The following is a 25,742-nucleotide window of genomic DNA, read 5'->3' on the forward strand; positions in this document are numbered from 1 at the left end:
TTTTTTTTTTTTTTTTTTTTTTGGTGTGTGCGTTTTTTTCCCCTCCCAACTAAGGCAAATACGGTAGTAACAACCGTGTCCTCACTGAACAGCCCGCCGAGTTGAAGTGCCCTCATCACACATAAAAGACCTCCGTGAAAAGGATTCAAAACACAGTTACTCTGCAAAGACAGTATGCCTCCATCCAAACCGTTGTTTCTAGATTTTTGAAAAGGAGTAGATAGATGTTATTGTATTTTTAGACACAAAGAAGGGCTCGAAATAAATTTGTTCAACTATACTATTATGACAACATGAACCACAAAATGAATAATTTTTGTGCTTAAGTCGTAAATGATGACAAATAGCTTTGTTATTAAATATAGTTTTTATTAATCACTTTTAGACATAAATTATGAATTCATATCATCTTCCTGAAATGCTTTTCAACTTTTAACATTCAAATTGATTATACTATGATTATTTCATTAACACACCTATCTTCCTCATTAATTTTGGTTTCTAGTACCACATGCTTAATTGATGGATGTGTCTACTGAAAAACTGTGTAACTTTTTTTTTTAACAAGTAACACTATTATTACTGTCATTTCTTAGATCAATGCTAATGAACCATTGCAGAATAAAATGCAAACGTGAAATAAACTTGGAGTAATAAAGTTCTCTTGTTTCTTAAGGGGGTCAAAATGGACATGGGTCTTAAGGAGGAAGGGTCAAACCTGTATTTTTCCCAAGAGGAGATACAATCAGAATGTCAATCTCACTACTACGGCCTCATAACCTTTATTCTGGAGGCATGCCTCTACAGCCCAGGCTTCCCAGAACCCACCTCAATGCATCTGCTGGCGCACGCATGCACAGAAGAAAAAGATTCTAAATGGCAGCTAACAACAACAAACAACAGTTCCTTCAAAAGGACAGCTAAAAGAAATCGTCAACCCTGTGTGTGTGTGCAGCATAAGGCAATTCCACATTAGAACTGGATGTCTGGACTGCAGTTCATTGTTTCAGTCAACTGTAACACAGCTATCCTAGAAAGCCTGCCATTTTCTGACTATATAGCAGCACCCGAACAGGCGTGTTTCTTACCAAACCTAAGCTATTGAATTAAAAAAGAAGGCTGTGTGCATTATATTCATTTGAAACACATAATAAAAAAATGCCAAGGTCTAAATTTAATTTATTTTTGTCATTTAGAATACAATGGATAGATAATCATCTCAACGTGATCAGCCAAACATCTTTACTTTGCTAAACTGTTAAAGATTTTAATTATGCTAGCATTGGAGAGCACTGGTCTAATGAGGCGATGGACTCCAGAGAATCCGAGTGGTTAAGAACTGTGAAATGAGTCTGATAGGATTTTTTTATATTCACCGTGGATCGTTTGCATATCAAAGAGGAGTAAATTATTGCACAGCAGACCAATAACCTTCCCCGCCTTTCTGAGAGGAGCGTTAACAAAAACAGTTGGTCTCTCTTAACGGTTCTCCACGAAAATGTTCAAATGCTCAAGTATTTGCAATTAATATATATTATAAAAGGAGGCTTCAAATGATACATTAAGTGGTCAGATATTCTTAGGACGCATCCTCGACAGCCAAGTTGATTTTCTTCTCCCTTCATAAAAATCAAATGCCAATTATATTTTGATGGATTTTGTCCCAAATGAGCATTTAGTTATTAGGCATATTCAATTATTACTTGTCCCCTGAAATTAAGCCTCAGAGGCAAATTAAACAATGGGAAAGGTCACTCCACGATCCCGTGTCCGGTTCTGCTGCATCTGGGCTATTATTTTCAAACACCTCCCGAAGTGACATGCGGGATGTGTTTGTAGCTAACAGGCCTGCCACTGATGTCCGCACACCAACAATTACCTGTGAATATGGCTGACCCTCCAACCGCTGTTTACTCAATTGAAACAATAGTGAATAGGCTTGTCTGTTGATGATAGCATATTGATATAAAGCCACACAAGTCAACACCTATTTTTATTTTCTAGGGAGTAAATACACATAAAAAGAACAAGCCGCCCATTTTTCAACTCAAACTAATTGATTTCTGGGTCAGCTGCATGGGAAGTGAAAAAAATGGAAGAACACGGTTTCTAACAACTGTGTTAACACTTTCCCTCCAAGAAAAGCGGAACTTTGGAGCTGTTTTAGAAATGAGCTGTTTATCCAGCAAATAAAGACAAAGGCAAATGTCTGGTTACACTTGTTACACCTACAGAGTACATTAATATTACTCTGCTCTCCTTTTCTTCCAGGGGGCTGGCCAATCAGTTTCATCCCTCATAAAGGGAAATGGTAAATAAAACTGTAACTCGCTGACAACAGGCATACTTTTGGGTCAAATTTCACTGTGATAATTATGTTTGAGAACATTCTCATCAGACTTAGAGCAGTCAAATCATTCTTCTCCATCAATGATACACCTTGTTAGCAATGTTAAACTATTACTTCATTGCATACTATCTACTGGAGGATGCTATTATTTGACAGCCATGGTCTCGTGATAGAATTAAGACAGATAAAAGGCAGGCTAGTCACTCATCAGACTAAATGGATATCAAATTTCCAAAAAGCATCACGTATTTCCTCCAATATGGTAGATAGGAATAACAGTACCAGGTTATGTTTAACTTAATTCATTAACAGATATATATGTGTGTGTGTGTGTGTATATATATATATATATATATGTATCTCGAGCATGTAATCTCTAGTTCATATTTTCAAAATTAAGAGGTCAGAATGATATTGAACATCAGGGGGTCAGCGGCCTCAAGAGACCAGGGAGAAAAGCGTATGTACTAATTACGTAAAATAGAGAAGACCCTACAGTACTCTTTTAACAACAACAAAAATGTCCCTCCATTTCATACCATAAAGCCTTCAGGAAAGGAAAAAAAAAAAAAAGAAAGAAAAAGGCCTTCAAAATATTACTTTCTATCTATTCATACTTTCACATTTCTACACGTTTAAGGTGACTTAGCCAAGGCCATGAGCAGGTACGTCAAAGAATCGCGACAACTGTGTCACGGTGGCCATTACTGGCATTTGTAACACCTAACCCCTGTGCCTTGCTACATTCCTTTTTCCAGGACAACCAACCCCTTCATTATAAAAGAAAATGCAGACACCGGCTTAAAAAATGTATGTTGTAGGGACAGTTGACAGATTACTGCTCATGGAACTCAATTTTACAACCCCAGGTATCACTGGCTCAAAGACAAACAGAGTTGATCAACCTTTTTTTGTCCTTGTACATCCATACCCAGGTGACCATGTTCAAGCAAGCAGAAAGTTGATTTAAACCTCATAATGACATCAGTTTTAAGCCATCATGTCTTTGATAGAAAAAAATTGTGTTGTAGTCCAACATGACTGAATTCTCGAGCCACTCTGGGCGAGGGGATAGGAGAGACAGAACCAACCTCCGGATCCCACAGAAGATGGCAATGACACCGGGAGCTCACTTTGCTGCCACAACCTGACTCCCGAAATATCGTATTTACATTTAGGTATCTTGGGCACACATCAGGGCACCCCTCAGATGTTAAATATGCTCCTTCCTAATGTTGCAGGGGCTAATAGTTATAGCAGATTGCTAGGCATATCAATCAATGCCATGACCAGTGAATTACCTACTGGTGTCTCTGATATGTTACTGCAGAGATTACACTTCATGCATCACCACATTCATTTCTTTCACATTACACATGAGCTTGTCTTGTCACTGCCCAATTGCCCTCTTTTGGACAGCTTAACTGATGTACTATAACAATGAACCTTAGTGAGCAAACTTAATAGTATAGGAGCAGTGGGAAAAGATGAGAGGTTGAAGCCTGAGTCCAGTGGGTGTGTCAGAATGGCCTGCGAGGTTTCTAACAATAAACCCAAAGGTGTAATTAATGCACGTTATAACATTTTGCAAGCACAAAAATGCATTAGCCGATGTGTCCTTTCTTCTCCCCTCATACTGCTCTGTTACCAAATCTTCTACTATTTTGACAGTCATGGAGATGCTGATTATGTATCCAGTAGGCGAACAGTAATGGCAAAAACGGGAGAAGGGCCAGGAGGGACAGTAGAGGAGAAAGCCCAGTTTCAACACTGAAAACATAAACCAAAACAGAAAACCCAGGAAGAGATCTAAGCTGGGTGTGGTTGACTCCAGGGAGAAGATTCAAATGCAGACATGCCTCACTGGCTCCACGTGACACTGAAAGTTGCTGAACGAATGAGCATGTCTTAATCACCATGAAGAAGGGCCCACATTTTCAACCCGCTTCAGAAGGCAACTGAATCCAGGATACCAAAGGCATTAACTACCAGCCTTTAAGGCCCATACACATACTGCAACTGCCAAGCCCAGGGTTCTTGAGGACTGGACTGAAATGTGCTGTACATGTACAGGATGGGGGGAACTGTATTTCAAAACACAGCCTGACACTCTCTTCCTTCCTTCCATACTTTCTCATTCTGGTTCTGAATAATCCATGTGCATTCACATTACACATGTCAAAGAGTTACTCAAACCATGAGGATATCTGAAAATGGTTAGAAATCCTCTTTTGTTTCTGATGTCCAACACCCACCGTAATAACACATCAGTGGCTTTTCAAAAGAAATCTTTAAATCCATGAAATCTTGCTGCTTTTCGAGGAACTCTAGTTTTTGAAGAGCAAGAGATAGAAGTGCTACCTGTTCTCATGAGTACAGAACCTGCTCAAAAAAACCAACAGACGAATGCAAACAAGGAATGAGAAAAAGAAAAAAAAGAAAACCCAACAAAAGAGATTACTCTTAATATAGAGAATAAACCTGAATTTATCCCGAGAACCGAAAAAGTGGCATTTCAAAAGCATCACTCAGCTTTACAACAGAATGAGCTACAATGATAGAAGATATACCTTACACTGGCTCAACAAAAGCCTTCAAGAAAATTCATCTGGGATTCCAAATGGACAATGCTCGATCAGATTGAAATGGTCCATAAGTCAGAGTCGCACTGCTTTCCCCTATGTGGGATAATGTGCCAGGGTGGGATTCCTCTGCTACTGCGCAGCATCAGACCACCCCGTAGGTCTTCATTTTGGCATCCACAAGCAAGCCCTTCGGCTTCTACGAAGCTCCCTCCTTAGGACCTCATCCAGCCTTGCCTCTGAAGTTGGCATGTGCTTGTTCTGGATGGACCACATCCTTACTGACGGGCTGGGGCATACCACCAGACAGCCTGCCGCCTCGGCCCCGCCGCCTGGGTGGGGCGGCACCTGCCGCGTCACGGACGCTTACCTTGAGCGAGCGGCTGGAGGGGAAGGGCAGGCTGCCCTGGCTGAATGGTAAGAAGGCCTTGGCGCTGTAAAGACAGGAGGTGCTGCTGTTGCAGCTGCTGCATCTGGAGGAGTTGCTGCTGAAAGGCCAGCTGCTGGGTTGCCACCTGCGGCTGCTGCAAGAAATCAGGGAGAAAGAAAATGAGCCGGCCACTTCCCGAGCAAGGTTCAGAGGATGGATGTTTCAAAACACACCGCCGCCGTCATCAGACACCGATGGTGGCGGCTGGGGTCTAGTGGAGGGCTCGGTGTCAGGGCTGGTATGACAGGGACAGGACACAGCGCGTCTGAAGAGCATGGGCGGGGGGGGGGGGGCGCTGCGTGTACCCCCCCCCCCCCCCCCCCCGCTGCCAGTGGCACAGAAAAATAACTCGCCCATCAAGTCAGCTTTTCCTCCAGTTTGAAAGGCCTGAGTGTTTCTGGTCGAGATGTGACCATCCAGACCTTGAAATGTTTAATGATTCACGCCACAGAGAAGGCAGGCACCGTTCCGGTCTGGAGGGATTTGAACCCTGAACCTCGGAGAGCACAGAAGAGCGGGCTGCCTTCCTCTTGCCTGCACCGGGAGCTTTTAAACTACTCTGTTTATCACTCCCAACATAAATAAATGAGAAAAAATCAGACCTTTGAAGAAGAAAAACTTCATCTAATACTGTTAATTAGCCATGACAAACGATGAAATAACGCTGTAAATCTTTCATAGAAACAGCCACTAGATTTTAATTACACACATTCATAATTTAGCAAACAACATCGTACTCGACTGTTGAGTGTTTAATGTGAAGGACACTTTAAGCTTCAGATGCCTTAACTTGGCTTTAGTTTCAGAAACCCCCAGGTTGGCTCCCCTGTCCTGCTTCCCCACCCGCTTTGTTCTTGAAAAGAAGGGGCTTTACGGTATGATAAATATCTTTTTGTTGATTGGACAATGACAGGAGGAAAACTTTTGTTGTGTAAAACATCAATACATCATTCCTGTGTTTAGCAGGCCTTGCTCCAGCCAAAAAAAATTAATGTAGATTTCCTCAGTAATTATCTGAGTGATAGAAAGATAATACAGTGCAGTAGTACAATAAATAGAAGGAAATTATCTAATATCCTTAATCTGCTAGGAATCAAATCGAGGTGGAGGTCTTAGCCACATTATGGCTAACAATTATGAAAGGAGAATTAACCCTTCCCAAACTGTAGCCAAAAAAAAAAAAAAAGGTTCTTTAAGAACAACAACAAAAAAAAGATCCGTTTTCCTAATTCTGAGTATCATTCAAAACATCAGGAAGACTTCTGCAACTAAAAGGGACTGTACAACCCTTTCAGAGCTTCTAATAACTATACTTTACAAACAACTGCATTCACTTAACCTAACACATGACCTTGATCTGATACATCCATAAAATGGTATGTGTATCAAGACCTTCTGATGCCAAGTTCAAAGAAAGAGAAAAATGGTGGTTTCCTTTCGGTCTCCGTGCAGTTTATTTTACAGTAAAAACCATCATTCTCCTATTAGCAACCAATTTCAGACTTACTACCATGCCACTGAGAAAGTTAATTGAGTTTCACTCCAAAAAACAAATTCTTTACCACTAACAACAAAAATTTAAATAAATTTAAATGAAAAGCCAGTGTTTTCATTTTAAGAACAGCATGCATAAAATGATCCAATTGTTTTCACCCCTTCCCATGTTATCACATTAATGTAAAACCCAATGATAGTTATATTCATGTCAAAATGATTTTTTCACTTCTTCAACAGATATTAATTCATGACACTTAAAAAAAAAAAAGAAGGAAGGAAGGAAGAGAAGACAACAACCTGGATACAATACAAGATCGGGGAACCAGCTCTTCTTGAAGTAGAAAAGAATGGACAGGGGGTGCCGGAGTTTGGGGAGGGTGTTTCCTGTCTTACTGTAAATGAAATGTTTAAAAATTCTGTATTTATATAAAATGACTGATGGCTTTTCTGTTGTCTCTGCGGCCATCCCTAGGAAAAGCTCATGAAAGCTGTCCACGTTTGAAAAGCCAGGATATAAAAGTATACAAGGCCCATTGTCCAAAGAAAGAATTTAAAAGCAACACTGGTTGCCAAACTGTGCTCCCCACCCAGTTACCAAACACAGGATACGAGCCCGTTTGTTTACTTCTCACAATTGAATGCATACAAAAAAGGTCTCCGCGCAGTCCCCTGGACAGGTCAGTAGTCAGTGTTAAAATGCTAAAATGCCCTGATAAACCCTGCATTTCAGATCCCCTCCCTAGAGCTGCAGTCAAAGGTCTGTTTTCCTTTCTTCGGCTCCTCCCTGCTGCCTAACATAAACTGTCATAACTACCCGGACAAACGGCCCTCTTAAAACAATCAACTGAGCCTACCTCACCCGCACAGGATGGGACCTTTTTCTGTAGCTCTACTGAAAATTAATTCTGCCTTCAATTTTCCACACCCGTTCTATCAAATATTAACAGGCAGTCAACTTCCCTAGCTGTATGGGGCTACAGAAGATCTATCTCCTAAAGAAGGTCTTAGGGCCAACTCAATGGGGAGCCTAACTTTCTCAAGGAAACATCTCGAGGCAACTTTAGAAAAAAGTTGAGTGGAAGGTACATTGTTCTGGCTGAGGATCAAGTGTCTTACTGCAGAGGTAATCAGAAAAGGGAAAAAGGTGGCGGTGGCGGGGGGTGGGGGGGGGGCTGACGATTCAAAATTATGAGCCACTAATGACTCGGGATTCAGTAAATTAATACACTTGTTCCATCTGTCAACATCCAAGTTCAAACCTTGTTAAAATCAGAACCACCAGTCCACATCGTGAAATTGCTACCATGTGACTCTATTTCACTGTAGCACAAAAGGACCACCACCTGCATGATAATTTCAGGAGCCTGCCCCCTTACCTCAGGAAAATAAGGATCTCTTAATCACTGTCACACAAGCTCTCAGCCAAATCCACCGGCACGGTGAACATACAGCGGAATCCAAAGGGACCTGCCCGCCGGTCTGCCTACCCCTCAGGATGGGAAGGCAAACCTATCTCTTCTATCACCTTTGCCTTGGAAGTGGATGACAGAACGTGACCACAGCAAACCTCGAGTCCTAGAGATAGAGGCTGAAAGGCTACCATAAGTAATGTCCCGCCTTCTCCTTGTTCAGATACAAAGTACTCCCTTCCCAAACTCAGGCACCACCATCATCAAGATGCCCCTTTTCTGACAGCAGCAATTTGGGAGAGTTAACTTTTATCCTTCCTTCTGCTGTGTAACTTTCCCCTTCACATTTCTTTATCTGCCCTCTGAGCTCATCTGAACTTTCATGTTCTCTCAGCGTGCAGACGGGCATTCCCAACTCTGTCTAACAGACCAAATAAGAGGTTAATAAGAAGTGGCAACAGAAAGAAAAAACACAATCCCTGGTAACTGATAAGAATGACAGTGGCAGCCCTTTTTTGTTTGTCTTCAAATATAGAGTTAAAGATCTTTAAAAAACTAAATTTTGATGCCTTTGAAAAGAAAGAAGCACAAAATAACAACAGGGGGTTATTGCCTGTGAGCCACAGGGGAGAAACTCCATAATTCTTATTCTCCCTTTTGAAGGCTGTTAGAAATCTGATTCAACAAAGCAACAGCAGAAGGGGAAACCTCTTGAGGCTGTAACCATTTCCTGTGATCATGCATAATGTGCTTCAAAAGTGGGTTTTTACCAATTCTGTTGATCAATTGCACCTCCTTCATATCCCTTCTTTTTTTCTGCTGTGTTTACATCTGATGTGACTCAATGACAAGCACTGTCTGAGACTGTGAAACAGGCCTGTCATGTTGATTTATGGGCGCATCAAACCACAACTTGTCCAAACTGAAGCTCGCAGTTCATTAATTAGAGAGTTGTGACTTTGAAGTCAGCTTTCAGACTGTGGTTTTTAACATTTGGCTTAATTTATATGCTCTTGAATGTGGATCTCTAAGGAAAAAACTGAAATTCCCTTCTTGTCTTTGAACTTCTTTTGACCGCACAATAATCATTTCTTTGTCCAGAGTGATGCCTGCAATCCCAGAGTCATTAACGCGCATTGAACTGCCACTGATGAGTAAGCCCTACTGAATTAGAAAAACAGCCAGCAAAACAAAGCTGAGAGCCTTCTGCACAGTGATATCTCACAATTACATGCCTTCCCTCCCTGTGCCATTTCCATTTTAATTACTGTTAGTCCTTTAGATTTACATTTTAGACACTTTTTAATCTGTTCCCTTTTTTATTATAGCAGCCCCGGTAGCGCGCCACTGTACTTAAGGGTTGTGTCAGCATTTTCATGAAAGCACCTCCTCCCCGTCACCCCCAAACTGCCCCGACTCTGCAGGGGTTGCCATCCAGGCTGCTAAACAGGACTCCAGGGCGAACAGTTGGCAGGGCCTGGATAAAGTACCCAGTTTCTGTTGAGGAAGGAGCCAGCCAGGGAGCCAGCGGGGCCATTCCCAGCATGGAACGTGAGCGCAGCCCGCCATCCATGCTCACGTGAGGGACAGGGCTGTGGAGAGTCACCGAGCGAGGCTCCTTCCAAACCAACGGAACTGGCCGCCTGCTTGGGACCAGCAAGGAGGCCGTGCAAGGGGGCCAGGAGCTGTTTTCCAAACTACAAACTGTGCCATTCCAAGGAGAACACTCACATGAAAAGCGTTCCAGTCCACGGTAAAAACATGAGGAGCTAAGTGACATCAGGGAACTCTGAAATCAGGAGGAAGATGGCATGATAATGCCCATATGCCCACATGCACACAGACGTTCCCCCAACGGCCTGGTCTTCACCGACATGGAACCGTACGGGACGTGAGACGCGGACACCCTCCCTGGGAAGGCCTTCCAGCGTCCAGAGCTAACACGGTCACCTAACTGGGTGGTGGGACCTGGCGCCACAAGTGTGTGCTCTTACAAAGCGCTGGGCCACGGAAGCCATCATGCCACACTGGTTTTTGTCAGGGACACACAAATCATCCAAGCTCAGAGGAGTCTTCCCTGTAAGTGGCACCATCTCACGCCTGCCTTGAGCAATTACTATACGTGTCTAACTTGCGAGAAAAAGTCAACACAGAGATAGGAGCGACCATTTCTTGGTCGAACTTTTCTGTTTGTCCAACCTCACAAGAGAGGATTCTTCCAAAGGAAGGGCCATCGCCACACACCCAAGCTGTCTGAGCTGGAGAAAATCTCAAGCACGTGTCCAAGGACACCCGTGCTAGCCACAGGTGCACCTCAGCCCACCGTTCGGCCCGCCTGCGGGAGGAGCCCTGACAGTCTGGCCCACCATCCCGCTTCCTGGTGCTCACCAAGGGTACACCTGCAGCACTGCTATCAAATAGATGGCAGCCACGAAACGGAACCCAGAAAAATCTCCGAGAAAAACAGGACGATCACTCTTGGTCTGAGAGCTGCGAACCGATAGCTCAGTTGTGCAATCATTTAAGAGATGAATGACAGTTTAATAGCCACTAGATAGTCCTCTGGGATCTGTGGTTTGAAAGTAAAATATGTATTGTCGGTACCTCTTTAGGCTGTTTTCCAGCATGTTGTTGTTGTAAAAGTTGAAGCTGCAACTGTTCCTGTTGTTTTTTATAAAACTCTTGAAGCTGCTGCTACAAAGGAAAGAGAGGACAGTAAGCAACAGAGGGTAGCACCAGCCCACTGTCCCCGTGCCGTACCACACACAACTGCAATTTGAAAAATAGCATCCTTTTATCTGGAATGGCCTGACCTTTAATTTGAAACACGACAGTAAATTTCAGCGCACCCTGACTATTCTTGGCATTATTGTTTGAAAAGTAATCTCCAAAATGACCTGATGAAAAACATACCATTTTCTACACAAACTAATTAAAATAAAGCAAGGAATGCCCTCTGATTGGACAACAAAGCCCCAGTGCCCTTGCTGAGAGAGTCTGGTGAATCTCTACCCTGGCAAGCGTGCCTACTCTCAGAAGGATGGGGCTGGGCAGGGTGGTGGGGTGTTCAGCATCTGCATCAACAGCGTGGACAGCTCGCTCAGCCTCTGGTGCCCACCACCTTACCCCAGCAACTTCTGTCACTCTAGTTCTGAATCGCATCTCTTTGGTTTGGGGGTCCGGGAAGTCTGAATGTGAGGCCCCTGTGGCACATGGCAGCCAGAAGTTCATTTCCACATCAGCATACATGAAAGAAGGAAAGTGAACTCTGCACCTTAAAAGTAACCAACTCCGGAATGTCTCTTGATGTTTAAAAGGAAAATTCTGTGAGCCTCTGAGTTGAAATGGGGACTTCAAGAGCTGTCACATTTAAACCTGCTCCTAACGTGCTCCCCATTTTGCTTTGATTCACACCATTTCGAAGCCTCTGGGCTTACCAAATAAAAGAGTGTAAAGCCACATAAGCCTAAAAGATCTTATTTCTACCAAGTCCAATTACAGTCCTAATCTCAGTCCGTCGGGTACTCTCCAGGCCCGAACCCTAGTCGCTTTGGCAGGGGTCCCTCTGCTTCCTGGGATGCAAAGGACATCGATTATTTCAGGGGCCCGCTCGGTGTCCTGCCCCAGCCACCCTTCTCTGCTTTTTCTACAATGGGCAAAGGAGCGGATCAGGTGCGGGGAATAGCAAATAGAGCCCCTGGCCCTGGGAGGAGGAGGATGGACGGTTACCTGTTGGAGCATGAGGGCCTGCTGTTGCTGGAGGAGGACCTGGAGCTGCTGAGGGCTCAGCACTTGTTGCTGGAGGATCTGCTGCATTTGCTGGGGAGTGATAACTTGAGGTGTCATCATAGCCACTGACACGGGAACCTAGAACGTTAATGAAGGATAAATAGGAAGCCAGGAAATCACATGCATGCAGCACTCAGCCTTCTGGGGTCAGCGGCAGACTGTCATGAGCCTGCTCCAAGAACTGACCAATTTCCCACGCACTGTGTCTTTATCCAGAGGGGATGCAGCAACAAATCCTATTTCATCTCTTACGGAGTTTATGTGAAATAAAAGAAAAACAAAAGAAGACCTCACAGCATTGAGAGGTGCCCAGACAGCCTTGCAGGCAGACAAGGAGTAAAGACTTAACAAATGCTATCTGGAGTTAGGTGGGGATGATCTCGATTTCTTACGAAGCACGAGTCTTCGGTGACCATTAGCACTAGGAAGTTTAATGCAAACTTGAATTGTGTTTTAGGGAACAAGGCAAATGGGAACCAGTACCTTCTCTGCAGGAGCTACTCTGATCCACTTCCTCTGTGCACAGTGATTTTTTAAGGACAATCAATGAATGCTTGGTCTTGTGGGTGACTGAACCCTGGGCACACCTCGCAAACTTCAACGCAGACCTTTCCTAAGATGCCTTTTGCCCTTCCTTATTCACCCAGCACACAGATGTCTCCATTCTTTCATATTACGTGTGATACCATTAAAAGCTGCTTTCCATGACATTTCAGTGACAAACAGCTACAGTGATGAACTTGATAGCATTTCATATTTGCAACTGTTAACACGTTTCTGCACGGGCATCTTTGCAAGGAACCTGCACACTGTATCTGAAAGGATGATGTCTTGTTCAGATAAAACACTGACATTAAAATGACAGGCTGTCTTGGCCAAGGTTACACAAATTGTATTCAAGCGGATACCTAATGACAATGCTATGAATTCTGCAAGCTTTCTAGAATGTAATTTAGCTATTCAAAATAATCACTGCACTTGTGTTTAATTTGCAGACTACATGAGAACCATTTTGTCAGTCCCCGTAATACAAGAAGACTATTTCATGAAAAATCGCCCCCACCAAATAAAAAGATAAGGAAAGGAAAAAAAAAAATGAAAGAAAAGACAAAACCTGTATGTCTTCGAACAGTAATATTTAAGCATCTTACTTTTCTTTGGTTTCTAATCAAACATGTGACAGCAAGAAGCTAGAAGCAGTAAAGGATATACTTTGTTAAAAAGGATCTCCTGTCATCTCATGTATTACAATAAAAGGTAATAACATGTTTTGCACTTTGCCTGTGTGCCACTTAAAAAAAAAATCTGGCAGACAATAGCTGATCAGAAGATAAAAGAATTAAAAAATCTTTCAGGGGAGCAGTAAGCAAAAGGGAGAAATGCAGTATTAATTTTATGTAACATAATGTCTTAATATGCAGTTTATCTTGACTTTTTCACATGATTTGTCCTGTCATTTGCATAGCGAGCTCTCATTCCTAATTTCACAGTCATTATGCACTGATGTCCCGATTTCTCAGCATCACTAATTTTGATGAACTAAAAATGGTTCCTGAAGGTCAGATTCATGTACAGTGAACATCCTCCACTGTTGTGGGCATGTCTTGTGTGGGGGGATGTTTATGTGCAAGTTTCGCATTGTTTGGAAAACACCAGCTAGAACATTTGAGAAATTTCATTAACCTAACTCTGGAAGGTCATCAATGAATTCTTCCTATTGCAGTGGCCTTTTAAGTGTAGATGTAGATACACTGTAATTTAAAACAGATGGGCATGTCTGAATATTTTTATATGCAAAAAGGGACAGATGTATATGAATGGATAAATTATCCTTTTAAAAAGATACTTCGCAGCACGAAATATCACCAATGATTAGAACAGTGAACTTGCATTCAATCTAGGGCAAACACAAGAAGGCATTATCAAAACATCTAACCATCTATAAATTAATTCCAATTAGTCTACTTTGCCTTCACACACAAGAAACTTTTTGAATTTTTCAAAATGTATTGGGTGCTAATCACTATCTTTTGAGCTGCTAAAGCCAAGATATCACAATAGAAGTTTACTTTTCCTTGAGAGTTGCATCATCATACAGGGAGGTTTGATTAAGCAAACAAAAGAACCATGTTTAAGGTTTCTTTTTTCCTCTGCGTTTCTTGGATGACGTACAATATAAATATTCTTGAGCCAAATTTCTGATGGTGATGAACAGGAAAATAGACAGGAATAGGGTGGTGTAAGATCTAAACTGGTGATGAACATGAAATTAACAGTGTTGTAACAGAAGTCTTCATAGAAATAACCTCTTGGTCACAATTTTTTAAAAGAACTGTGGAAAGTCTATGTTCACAAGGGGAACGAGAGAACTTTTGGGGGTGATGGAAATGCCGTCTATCTTGACTGGGATGGTAGTCCCACAAGTGAACACAACAGTCCAAATTCTTCCACCTGTACCCTTAAACCGAGTTCATCTTCTTGTATGTAAATTATACTTGAATAAAATCGATTTTAAAAGTTAAAAAAAGGACTGGCATATACAGATAATTTTGAAAACCTTGGATATGGCCAATAGTTAAATGTGCTTCTCCCAGGGTTATTTATTCAATGTTTGCAGCCATGTTACTGAACAGCAAAATGAACCTGAGTCTCCTCTTCTTTTTCCCTTTGGACATTTTCACGGAGGTGCTGATGAGTAATAAACTGCTCAAGCAGTAGGCACCACCAAAGGAGGGAAAGAGGCAAGGAGCCTGAGTAACCCTCCTGCCTGATATAGGGTCTCTGAACAACCAAAAGTGGGCTCTTACATGCTGATGGCCTCAACTCTGCTTTTACTATCTGAAACCACATTTTCACATCAGTTCGCTTGTGAGCCTCCAAAGTGGGCCTGAGCTTAATTTATAAATGTGATAAAACTGAGATTTCCCCAGTTTCTGCTCCAACGTGTCTTGAAAATAGGTTATAGAAGGTTTTAACAAACATATCCAAATGGACCAGAAACCACTATGGGTAGAAAAGGGGGGGAAAAAACAAACCCAAAAACAGCACAGTTCAAGGTTTTAAATAGTTAAGAAATAGAGCCTACACATATCCACTCTCTTAACTCCCAACGTCCAACTTTTTCATGTAGCTAGTCCCTACTAATACTAGGAATCAAAGGGCATGCAGTACCAGCGAGAGGCTATTATAGTCCACACTTTATTGCCCATTACTACTGAGGTCATTAGCGGCAAGAGTGATTGTACCGGTCTTAACCTATTGATCACTGTAACTACTATCATTTAATCCTGTGTTGAATGTCTGGAAAGCAGCTAAAGGCACACAAGAGAGAGTGCTTTAGCATTGAGAAATATGGCCAAAGCTTAGAAATTACACTGTGATTCATAAAATCTAGCCAGTGGTTTAAATCAATAGTATTTAAAACAGTCATGTGAGTTTTTAACTACAGTGGCTCTACTATTTATGGGCCCCTCTTTGAGAGTATTCGGTCAAAACTAAACTTTATTTTTTCCAGATTCTATGCCATCTACCTTACCCTCCTTGAGATAAAAAAAAATAAATTCTGATTTTTTTTTTTTTTTTTTTTTTGTGCTACAGGGCTCATGCCTTAACTGGGAGTTTCACCCAATTCTTGATTTCTTTCTCAAATGACAATTTAAAGATACTGCAAAAAAAAAAAATTATATCCCTGATGCTGTAACTACCTTAACTGTTTGAGAATATAGAAATGAGTATGTTTTATGAGTTAACAATGAATCATAGAAGGCAATTTATGAAGAACTAGAATGATTCTGTCTAGCTGCCTTCAGGGATCAGAAATTCAAATTAAACTTCTGGCAGACATTTAAAGAATGCTAGCATACAAAACTGAATTTAAAAAAAAACACACACAGTTAACACTCTTTCGTTGAGTTTCAAGAGGAAATCGTGAATTAAAAACACACACACACAGACACTGCATGATACACTGTTGACTGATACCACTTGGGTGTGGCTGGTCCCAGGTGCACATGAACCTGCGGGAATGGCAGAAATTCAGCTGTGCTTGGCCTTCGGAACTGCTAGTATGGACCTGCTACCATCTTAATACCAGTAATTGGGAAAAGGTCGTTAGCACTACCAAGTGCTGGTAGGAACCCATACACTTCTGTGTCAATCCTGCCTGCCACAGTTTTCTTTTACTTTAAATTGACTTTCTACCATCCGAAGGCCAAAAGACTATTGAAATAAGATGCCTTATTAGCTCCCTTTATTCCCAGAGGGGAGAGGTAGGTGATGAGGTGGGGAAAAATATCTAAAAAGCAAACAAACAAATAAAAACGCCCATAAAAACAATACTCACTGCTCATCTAGGAGACAATTGGAGGAATTGGGTGGGAGGAGAGATGACACAAATAACACGCTATCATTTTTTTTCTTTCTCTTTACACTCACTCCCGTTAACTACAAGTAAATACTGCCCAGTGTAAACACACATACGTTTTGTCATCAGCATCTTCTCCTAGTTGCTAAATGTACAAATAAGGAAAATGAGAAGACAGAAACATTTACGTACTGTTTTACTTCCATTAATCTGGATTAATAATTTAGAAACTATTTTTTAATCTCTATTATTCACCACGTGTATGTCCCAGGAAACCTGAGTCCCTTCCAGACTTCAGGCTGTGTGTGGATGATAACTGGACCAGGTTAGGCAGTGTTACCTGGTTCATCAAATAACAAGAGCAAAACAAATTAAATTAGAAGGCCCCAGACTAGCAAGACAAAACCAAAGAAAATAGCTCCATTAAAAAAACACAAAAACAAAACAAAATATCTATGCCAAATTTCCTATGACCTATAGAACCTAGCCTGTGTAAAAGAAAATAAGTACTACTTCCTAAATACCATTACCCCCTGTGGAAGACAAGTTTTCATAATTAATAAGCGAATGGATACAGATGATACATTGGCAAACAGAAAAGTTAGGAAGCTTCTATCAATTCCCCAAGGTATCTAGAAAGAAAGAAAGGAAGGAAGAAAGAAAGAAACAAACAAACCACATACACACAGATACCATGCAAAGCAGCTGTATAATGGAGGAAAGAAAATACATTTCTGACATAATATTTCAGTCTTCAGAAAATTAAAAAAAAAGCCTGCTATTCATGTGGAAAGTATAATTCTTTTTCATTATGGAATTCTGCTTTTTTGTATAACTCTTTTAGACTTAGCTATTTTGCCACAATACTGTACAAAGCATTAAGGCAGGTAATGGTTATTATATTAATGCAAAATCATCTAAGTAGTCAGTCATTAGCATAACTGTTCTTTCAGTTACAATACAACCACCTATTAAAATTTTAGAAAAAAAAAAGGCCTGTTTAAAATGCAATTAGCATTTCATTTTTTATCATTTTGTTTATTACATTCTATCAAGAAAGACTATCTTTCTTTCAGGAAGAATTGTATGGCCAAGACTTGCCTGCCAATCAGGAGTTATTTCAGGTTATCATCCCTAATAAGCAATCTCTGGCAAAGCTCTCCGAGCTCTTCTTTTGTCTTTAAATTTTAAAAAAGTGGCAGAAATTCATATTTGTTTACAGCAGAGGCATCAGTGGAACCTCAACTGCTCTCCTGTAACATTTCCCATGCATACAAGGTTACTCCACTAAGTGCCAGCATAATTGTTTTAGCTCTAATAAATATCAGCTTCATTTGCATAAAAATGTAAAGTTTACATAAATTAAATCGCTTCTCCCATTAGTGACTGTTAAATACAGGAAACAATGGAAGCTACACATGAAAATAATCATCCAATAAGCACTCATCTTTTCAACTTGGCAACTATTATTATTATTATTTAAATCAAGAGAAAATGCCTCTTCTTTCTTCCCTCAATCTTTCTCCTGTAGGAAGGATGGCAAACAATGTGGTGTACATGGATCAAACCTGCTATGACATTTTGTATTAACAACAACAACAAAAATCATTTTTAAGTGCTACAAACAGGAGGAGGGGAGAACTATTCCAAGAAGGAACCCCAGGGAAGATTCTATCCATAGTTCTTTAGCTCTTGAGAAGAAAAGGCAGAGGCCTTGGCTTAATAAGTCCTCTTAAAATGAAGCATTATTCAAAAACAGTGAGAAGAGACAGCAACCGTATCAGTGCTATTTGAGACACATACACGATGAGAATAAAGGAAAAGAACTTGTAGACACAGTTGTGGATCCAGGGATACTGTTCAATGAAGAAAAGTAAATACCTTTTGTCCACGAAAGGATTTTCTAAGACTAAAAATTAAATTTGCCAACATGTATTTTTTTTTTCACATTATGAGATAGAGGGGGGAGGGCGGGCTGTTAACTGGATTTAAACATGCAGGTAGGCCAAAATTAGCTCATTTCAAAGTTTTGTAAGGTCTGACTTGCTGTGCAATCACCCCTTTTGAGAATTACAACTTAAGTTTCTCAAATTGTGCAGGTTCTCATGCCTGTCTCCAACACCTGCACCTTATACATCACAGTTAAACTAAGGGGTGCAAATTAGATTCTAATGAGAAAACATCAGTTGCTTCTTTGACAATCTCCCCATTCACTGATTTATTTCTAATGAAGTCAAAGCCCAACCAAAAGCTTCCTATATGTTAAAGGTCAAAAGATGTTCAAAAATGCCTAGTAAAATCAAGGTGAATGGGAAACCCGTGAGGACCCGGCTCATGAAGTGGTATGACAATCAGAGCAATTGTACAAAAACACCATCTTCAGGAAAAAGTGAAAGAAATTAAGCCGCCACAACTGTAACAGGTTAGATGAAAAAAAAAATCAAAATTTAATGTATTCTCCCCTGTGTCATCTTGTTTTGTCAAGACATCAAATAGAATTGGGAAGTACAAAATAACAAGCCCTTGAGAAATCACAGCAGCCGACCTTTTTGATGTTGTTGATTTACCTTGTTCTCAGTTATTTGAACAATGATGTTTCAGATTTAAGGGCAAGATAAAGCTTAAAAATTAAAACACGATACCAAGGTATTCTTAAAAAGTGCACCATAACATTTAGGCTGCATCTTCATTGATTAGCTGCTTTTAACCAGATTTGAAAATGAGGTCCAATGCATGTGTTCAATATTCATTTTTCTCGTTCCAAATTAATTTCTCTTCAAACAAACTGCCAGGTTGGAAGACAGACTCAGAGAAGATCATTCCTACAATCCTAAAGTGGAGGGCCAGTTAGCTCTTTCCAGGTAATTCAAGTCCCTACAGTGCACAGAGGATCGTCAAACTAACAGGTACTTGAATTTTCTTTTTTTTTTTTTAATGAAAGAAAATAAAGCTGAATGTAGAATGCCATGTACGAGGAGAAAAAAAAGTTATTTGCACACTGCGAAATGACTAAAACCAATTCCAGAAATATCATGCTGCTTCCAAGAAAAGAAACCTTTCACCAAACAAAAACACATTTAGCTTAGGGAGTTAGGACTATCCCCCAAATCTAGCCATGCAGGTATACATAAAGCTGCCCTCCTTCTTTGCCCCAAAAGATCTACAGCTCATCAGCAACATAATTCCCAGCCTTATATGAAATATTATGTACAAAGGTACATAAAGTCAATATATCACAAGATAGCTTTCTCAAATTTTTATATGTAGTCAGCTTCCAAAAATTGCAGTAGTCAAAAACATCTGATTAAAAGACTCTAAAAGTAAATAACACAGTATTTACATGCACTAGAATTTGTAAAACCTGGACTAGTTAAATAGCTACTTAATGATTATTACTCCATGCTAATGAATTCATAGTTTAACATGTAACACACACAGACACAATTTATGTATTTATTTATTCCAACTTTCTCTGGTCAACTGTTGCTGCCTTATCCCTTGCTTATAAATCAAAGAACTACCAGAAGTGGATTCTAAACTGGCTATGATATTTGACCAGTTACTAAGAGCCTAGTGTTAAGTTTCTCTTCAGTGATGTTCATCTACAACTAAACCACATAATAAAATAAATCCCTCCACTCTTCTTTTCTGCCGATTCAAATTTTACTCAAATTTTAACTCAAGCTGAGAAGCTGGTCACAATATTCTCTCCTGATTATCTCAGAAACATAGTAACTCAAACATACTTCTGCCACATTAGCCAAGATAAATCTGGAATTTCATTGCTTTTAATTAATCTGGATTTTAATTTCACTGTATCTTGCAATTGTGTGGAGGCCGGCTGAAAAGTTGCAGAACTGGTCAGTGTCATGAAAGAGTTTATCTTTCAAGTGACAGCTTCTGACAGCCTGCAAATACAAGGCAGCAATGGTGAGGGTTTTGTTTTTAAGGTACATTTAACTGCAAACAACAACAACAAAAATCCAAACCAACCATTCCTATCATAAGCTTTCTGATGATTTATGGTTTACCAACTGAGCAAGGTTACGCAACACTGCATGCCTTTAGATGCATTATTTCAGCTAGTTGAGATTTAATTAAGATCACAGACTCTAAAATCCCTGTCAAATGAAAATTCAGAGAAGACAATACACTATATATCCTTATGCAGAATGTTTCCATTCCATCCTCTGGAAAAATATGAGTTAATCTGCGTTTCTATGGCTGCAGACAAAAGTTCACTAATTTTGTTTTCTTTTGACACTTAGGTTGTTTTCTATTATATGTCATGAGATCATTCCCTTCCAGGGAGGGAAGAAGAAAATCGAGAGTGAAACATGCTGCAGAAAACGCACTTGACATTATTATCCGACATTATCATAGCTTCCCTATGATGTCATCACATTTTCATATAATCAGGCCATGATTAGAGAAGTTTCATTTAATGAAATGAATTTATTTAAAAACACAACACAAATAGGAAGCCAACCTTTCTTGAATTACTCAGATTAAATAGGTGACATGTCACGCTTCTCATTTCCTTAACTGACCAACTTTTTATCAGCTGAACTGCACATCTGAGTGGGAAGGAAAGTTCTTAGGGTAAACAGGAGAATATAAAGCCCCTTGCTTTCATTCTATGAGTAGTCCGGGGGGGGGGGGGCAGAACAAAAAACCCCCACAAACCTCTAGGAGATTTCTTATGGATTGATACTGACCCAGTTTCTTAAAGAAAAAAATTATGATCATATGGTCCTTTATCTCCTCCAATGTATTTTTATTTGCATCATCTTAATATTTAGTTGCTTATCTCATGCCTTAGAAATGACAGGTGCTTGCAGTCTCGCTCTTGACAGGCCACTACAGAAATAACTGTCTTGCCTGAAAGGGCTAATGCAGTACTAATGAACAATAAATCAACTTTGATTATCAAGTGTCAGCCCAATCCGTTTTCAGTTCAACTCTATCACATCCTAGAGTAAGTCAGCCACTGTCTCTGGGTAGGCAGTCTGTATTTTGGTTTCATTTTTACACACTTTTCACTGAAATGTGTCAGGCAGCTACAAAGAATCACATAAAATAGAAGTAGACATTTTTTCAATTTATGCGAAGGGTATCCAGAATGTGCTTCTGTCTTCATTTGGTTTACTTAGTGGTAAGTCTTCACATTCAAGAAAGCTTTGCATTCTTTCAAACAACAATAACAGCAACACATCAAATCCTAAACTAGAATCTCAATGTGATCATGTTTGAGGTCTTTGACAATGACATGCTAGCTTGAACACTTTACCACATAACCACCTCTGATTGCACATACACATTCCTCTTAGAAAATCTATTACAAACAAACGAACAAAAAAGCAATACTGGGCCACTTATAAAATAAAAAACTTCACTTGATTTACACACACACAAATTGGCTTAACACTGACTTCCTAATGATAAAATAAATGTAACTTTTTTCTTAAGCAGATTAGTCATTGATAGTATGATTCACATTTCCTGTTATCAGGCTTAATTTTCCCCCCAAATGTGTCACTTTCAGAACGTTGGAATCTATGGAAATTAGGTGATTTGCATTTTTAAATTGGCTTGATTAGAACATTTGGTCTGTGTGGACAAGAATATAAAATTATATTTTCCTTATAACTGGTAGGCCTTGAAGGAGTTAATCCCGAAGAGGAAGAGTCTATATGTACTTTGCTCTAAAACTTTACCACCCACTTCCTAAAGGTCCCCTCCCTCCCATCACGACTCGGGGGGGGGGGGGTGGGGGGGGTGGGGGGTGGAGAGTCTCCTTTCCACTGACCGTCTTTCAGGCAGTTTTGACAGTTGAGTTAGTTACATTCAGAGCCGGGGAAGACTGGAGTACCCCGTGGCAATTCTTCAGTCGGCCGCACGTCCTAACCCAAACCCTGCTCCCTACTTAATTAACCAGCGAAGTAATGCAACAGAGGCTGGAGACTCCCCAACCTGCCCGAGTGTCCCTTAGTTCGCCTGCCTGTTTTGGTGTGGGGGCTTTATTCCTCCCCCTCCCCCCCTTTGCTGTGTGTGAACTCCTTGAATTTGAACAGCTAAGCTGAAAATAGCCTAGACAGATATAGAAACAAACTATCAGAAGCAAAGAAACATCCACACGGGTTACTCGGAGATGGAAGGCTTCTTGTATATTTCACACGCTCTGAAAGTGACATAAATCACACCCCAGATACGTCCCCGAATGGAGTGATGGCGAGGGCTTTACCAAAGTGGCTGCGTGAAGGCCAGACCAGCAGAAAATGAATCGCAAACGAAAAAGAGAGCGAGAGCGCGAGAGCAACACACAAGCAGGACTTCCTCCAACTCTCAAGTACACCCCACCCATGAACATTTAAAAAAAGAGAAGAGGGCGAGAGAAAAAGGGGAAAACCTCTCTCTCTCCAGGACCCAAAGGCCTGTAGCTCCTTCATCCCAGCTCTTCACTCCGTCCCCCGCCTCCACTTCCAGAGCGCAACTCCCACCCAAGTTGGTAAACAGCGATTGTTGTTATTATTTTTTAAAAAGACTCAACTTGTAAACCCTCTGGCGCTCCAGCCTTCCCCAGTGAGTCCCCAAGAAGCTGGCACCGCGGAGCCCGGGGAAGGAGAGCAGAACGGCAAAGATCAATCATAGGGACCAACCTGACACTCTCCATGTAGCCGCCAGGCGCGCGGAGCCGGCTCGGGGCGCCCGCGCGGGCCGGGCGTGGGGTCCGGCGGCCTCGGCGTGCAGGCGGACTGCACGCGCGCAGGGGCGCTCCGGCTCGCGGGCTGACAAGACGCGCCGCGCCGCGCCCACCCGCCCCGCCCTGCTCCACCAATCACAACCCGCCTCTAAACACCCCGCGCCGCGCCGCGCCGCGCCCCACACAATGGGCTCCGCGGCCCGCTCCCCGCGCCCGCGCGCCCCGGCCCCCTCCGCGCGGCAGGTGAAATCACGCTCTGGCGAAATCCTGCTTTTGTCTCTAGAGCAACTCCTCTTAATTGCTGTTAACCCTTTGACCTGCCTCTGGCTGACGTCTGGGAAGCCGGGCACGGCGCGCATCTCTCCCGCCGGCCGGGGCTGCGGGTTTGGGGCTTTTGGTTGGGTTGCGTGTTTGTTTCGTCTTGGAAACTGACAAAGAGTTGTCCTAACCTTTCAGAGAAACCCGAGAGGCAGAGGAGGGGAACCCGCGCGCCCGGCGCACACCGGACTGCTCCCAGCAACTGTTTAGAATCGGTAGGCGATGCGGGGCTCCAAAGCAGCGCAGAGAAGCGCTTTCCTCGAATACGGCCTATGCAGAGAACTTTCGCTTCACGACGAGGGTTTAATCAAGCCTTGGCCTCCCCCCACCCCCAACGCTCCCCACCTCCTTTCTTTCCAAGAGTCGGGCTCGCCAAAGTGTGCTTGTGCGCGCAGAGGAAAACTAATCCGACACGGGGGTTGAAATAAATAACAACCAAACGTGCCTCGTCGCTGAACCGAACTACTTCCCCTCTAGAACGACAGCTGCTCAAAGAAGGCATCTGCCCCAAGTTCGCTAAGAAATAATTCTTTAAATTCCTTTCTTATTTATACAACAGCAACAACAAAAGCTATTCTCAATAAGCACTTGAAGATGACCTCTATCAGAAATAGTCACTGCTCTTTAATGCTATTTAAAGCTGAGTATGGTGTTTAAAAAAAAAAGTCACCAATATGCTAAACTTTGTTGGCTCAACTGGCACGATTTGAATGCCAGGTTAATCCAATCATTTTCGGCAGCTATTTATCATCTTTAAATTTAGAGAAAAACTTCTTGGCCTATCCTTAAAAAACAAATGACAAAACTCTTAACGTTTTTATTATTTTTCTCAAAATATTCCAGGAAAAGTAGTGACCTCAGTGATTAACCTATTTTCCCTCAATTAAAAAAACAAACAAACAGACCACAAATCCTAACCCAGTAATACCAGGAGTTTTACTTGAACGTGTTTTTCTACTTGAGTAGTTTAATGCAGGTTGCTACAAACCAGAAAGCATATTGATAATATTTCCAATCAAGCAAATGCCTGAATCTCAATAAGGTCAGCAGGGGAGCAGACAATTCCGCCATTAATCTGGCTGCAAAAGAGACAAAAGCTTCAGTTGACTGTCAACTTATGATCAAATGTTAAATGGGTACATGGCAGGTCGCTCTCCACCCTAAAGTGTTTTTGTGTCAGACAACAAATTTATTAATGGCATTTTTCAGGTCACAAAAATGTGACCCCACCCTCTCATGAATATTCAATGGGGGACCAAGGGCGTTCTTTTTTGGGGAGAGGGGCCTTAAATCTGCCAGAATGTACCATGAATCAGTAGAGTTCTGACTCTTAAAGGGACAAGGCACTCTTCCGGGAGGGGCTGCCCAGGGCCCCAAAGACAGGAAATAAAAATATAGGAAGTTCTCTCCAAGCAATGCACAGTGAGAAAGTGGAAATGGTCATTTCAGAATACATGTGATTGTTTTCAAAGATATTCTAATTAATTTGAGATTTGATGTCTGTGAACAAAATGGGGTGCAACTTTGAATAGGCAATTCATGTTTTTCAAAGACAAATTCTTCGTGAGGCATCCATAAAACTCAAGCGTGCTTTTACAAGCTGGACTAACTCCTTTGCAGGTCAGTGTTTATCAGCTAAGTCTCCAGGAGCATCAGAACAAATAACAAACAAGCAAACAACAAACATTACAGACGCTGATGAGCCAGCCTGTGGAGACAGCCTTACACAAAATAATTAGAGAGTGACGCAAGGCGCTAGTTACACAAGCACTAAATTGCACAGCAGTGGCTTTAAGCACCATGGGACCACAGAGAAGGGGGAGATCAGTGTGAGCAGACAGGTCTGGGAAGGCCCCTTGGGGAGGTGGTGTTTAAAGGACTGATGGGGTTTGGATGGGGGGGTGACAGTTTGGAGAGGGAAGTAATTTAGCAAGCTAACTCAGAGGCCACCTGGAGCTCTTCCCGCCCTCTCTCCAAACATGACTTGGTGATTCACACACTACTTCTAGGCAAGGAAATGTAGCATCAGTGATAAACCTGGATAAGCTGTGTATATGCCCAGGCCATTTTGATTAACTTTGGACTCTCTCTCAGGATCCCTTTCCATGTGGTGCTATCAACCTGTGCTGCTTCTGGGATTCGGTGAGAACTAAAACCTTTCACTGCTTGAGCACAATTTAAAATGTTAAAACCTGTGGTTAAAACTTAGAAGACTCAGTTAATGTCACTGATTCATCACCGCGAGTGCCAGGTCGTTTCGGACAGGCTAGGTCAGAAAGCAACTCCTCTCATCCCAAAACA

At 41.6% G+C, this 25,742-nt stretch overlaps 1 protein-coding gene across 9 annotated transcripts in view; it reads right to left on the reverse strand.

The window, feature by feature from the left end:
- The window catches only part of FOXP1 (forkhead box P1), a 574,460-nt gene that overhangs the window by 81,704 nt on the left and 467,014 nt on the right, over nucleotides 1–25,742 (reverse strand). For 8 of the 9 annotated variants that reach the window (XM_027584342.2, XM_027584345.2, XM_027584350.2 and 5 more), the window contains 3 exons: nucleotides 11,998–12,135; nucleotides 10,873–10,962; nucleotides 5,303–5,456 (listed from right to left, as the gene is read on the reverse strand). In XM_027584342.2, the coding sequence (XP_027440143.1) occupies nucleotides 5,303–5,456; nucleotides 10,873–10,962; nucleotides 11,998–12,135 (382 nt within the window). The remainder of the gene's footprint in view (nucleotides 1–5,302; nucleotides 5,457–10,872; nucleotides 10,963–11,997; nucleotides 12,136–25,742) is intronic. The other variant, XM_035728162.1, reaches the window with a different exon arrangement.

The sequence above is a fragment of the Zalophus californianus genome, chromosome 1 (assembly GCF_009762305.2).
Source record: "Zalophus californianus isolate mZalCal1 chromosome 1, mZalCal1.pri.v2, whole genome shotgun sequence".
Taxonomy (NCBI): Eukaryota; Metazoa; Chordata; class Mammalia; order Carnivora; family Otariidae; genus Zalophus; species Zalophus californianus.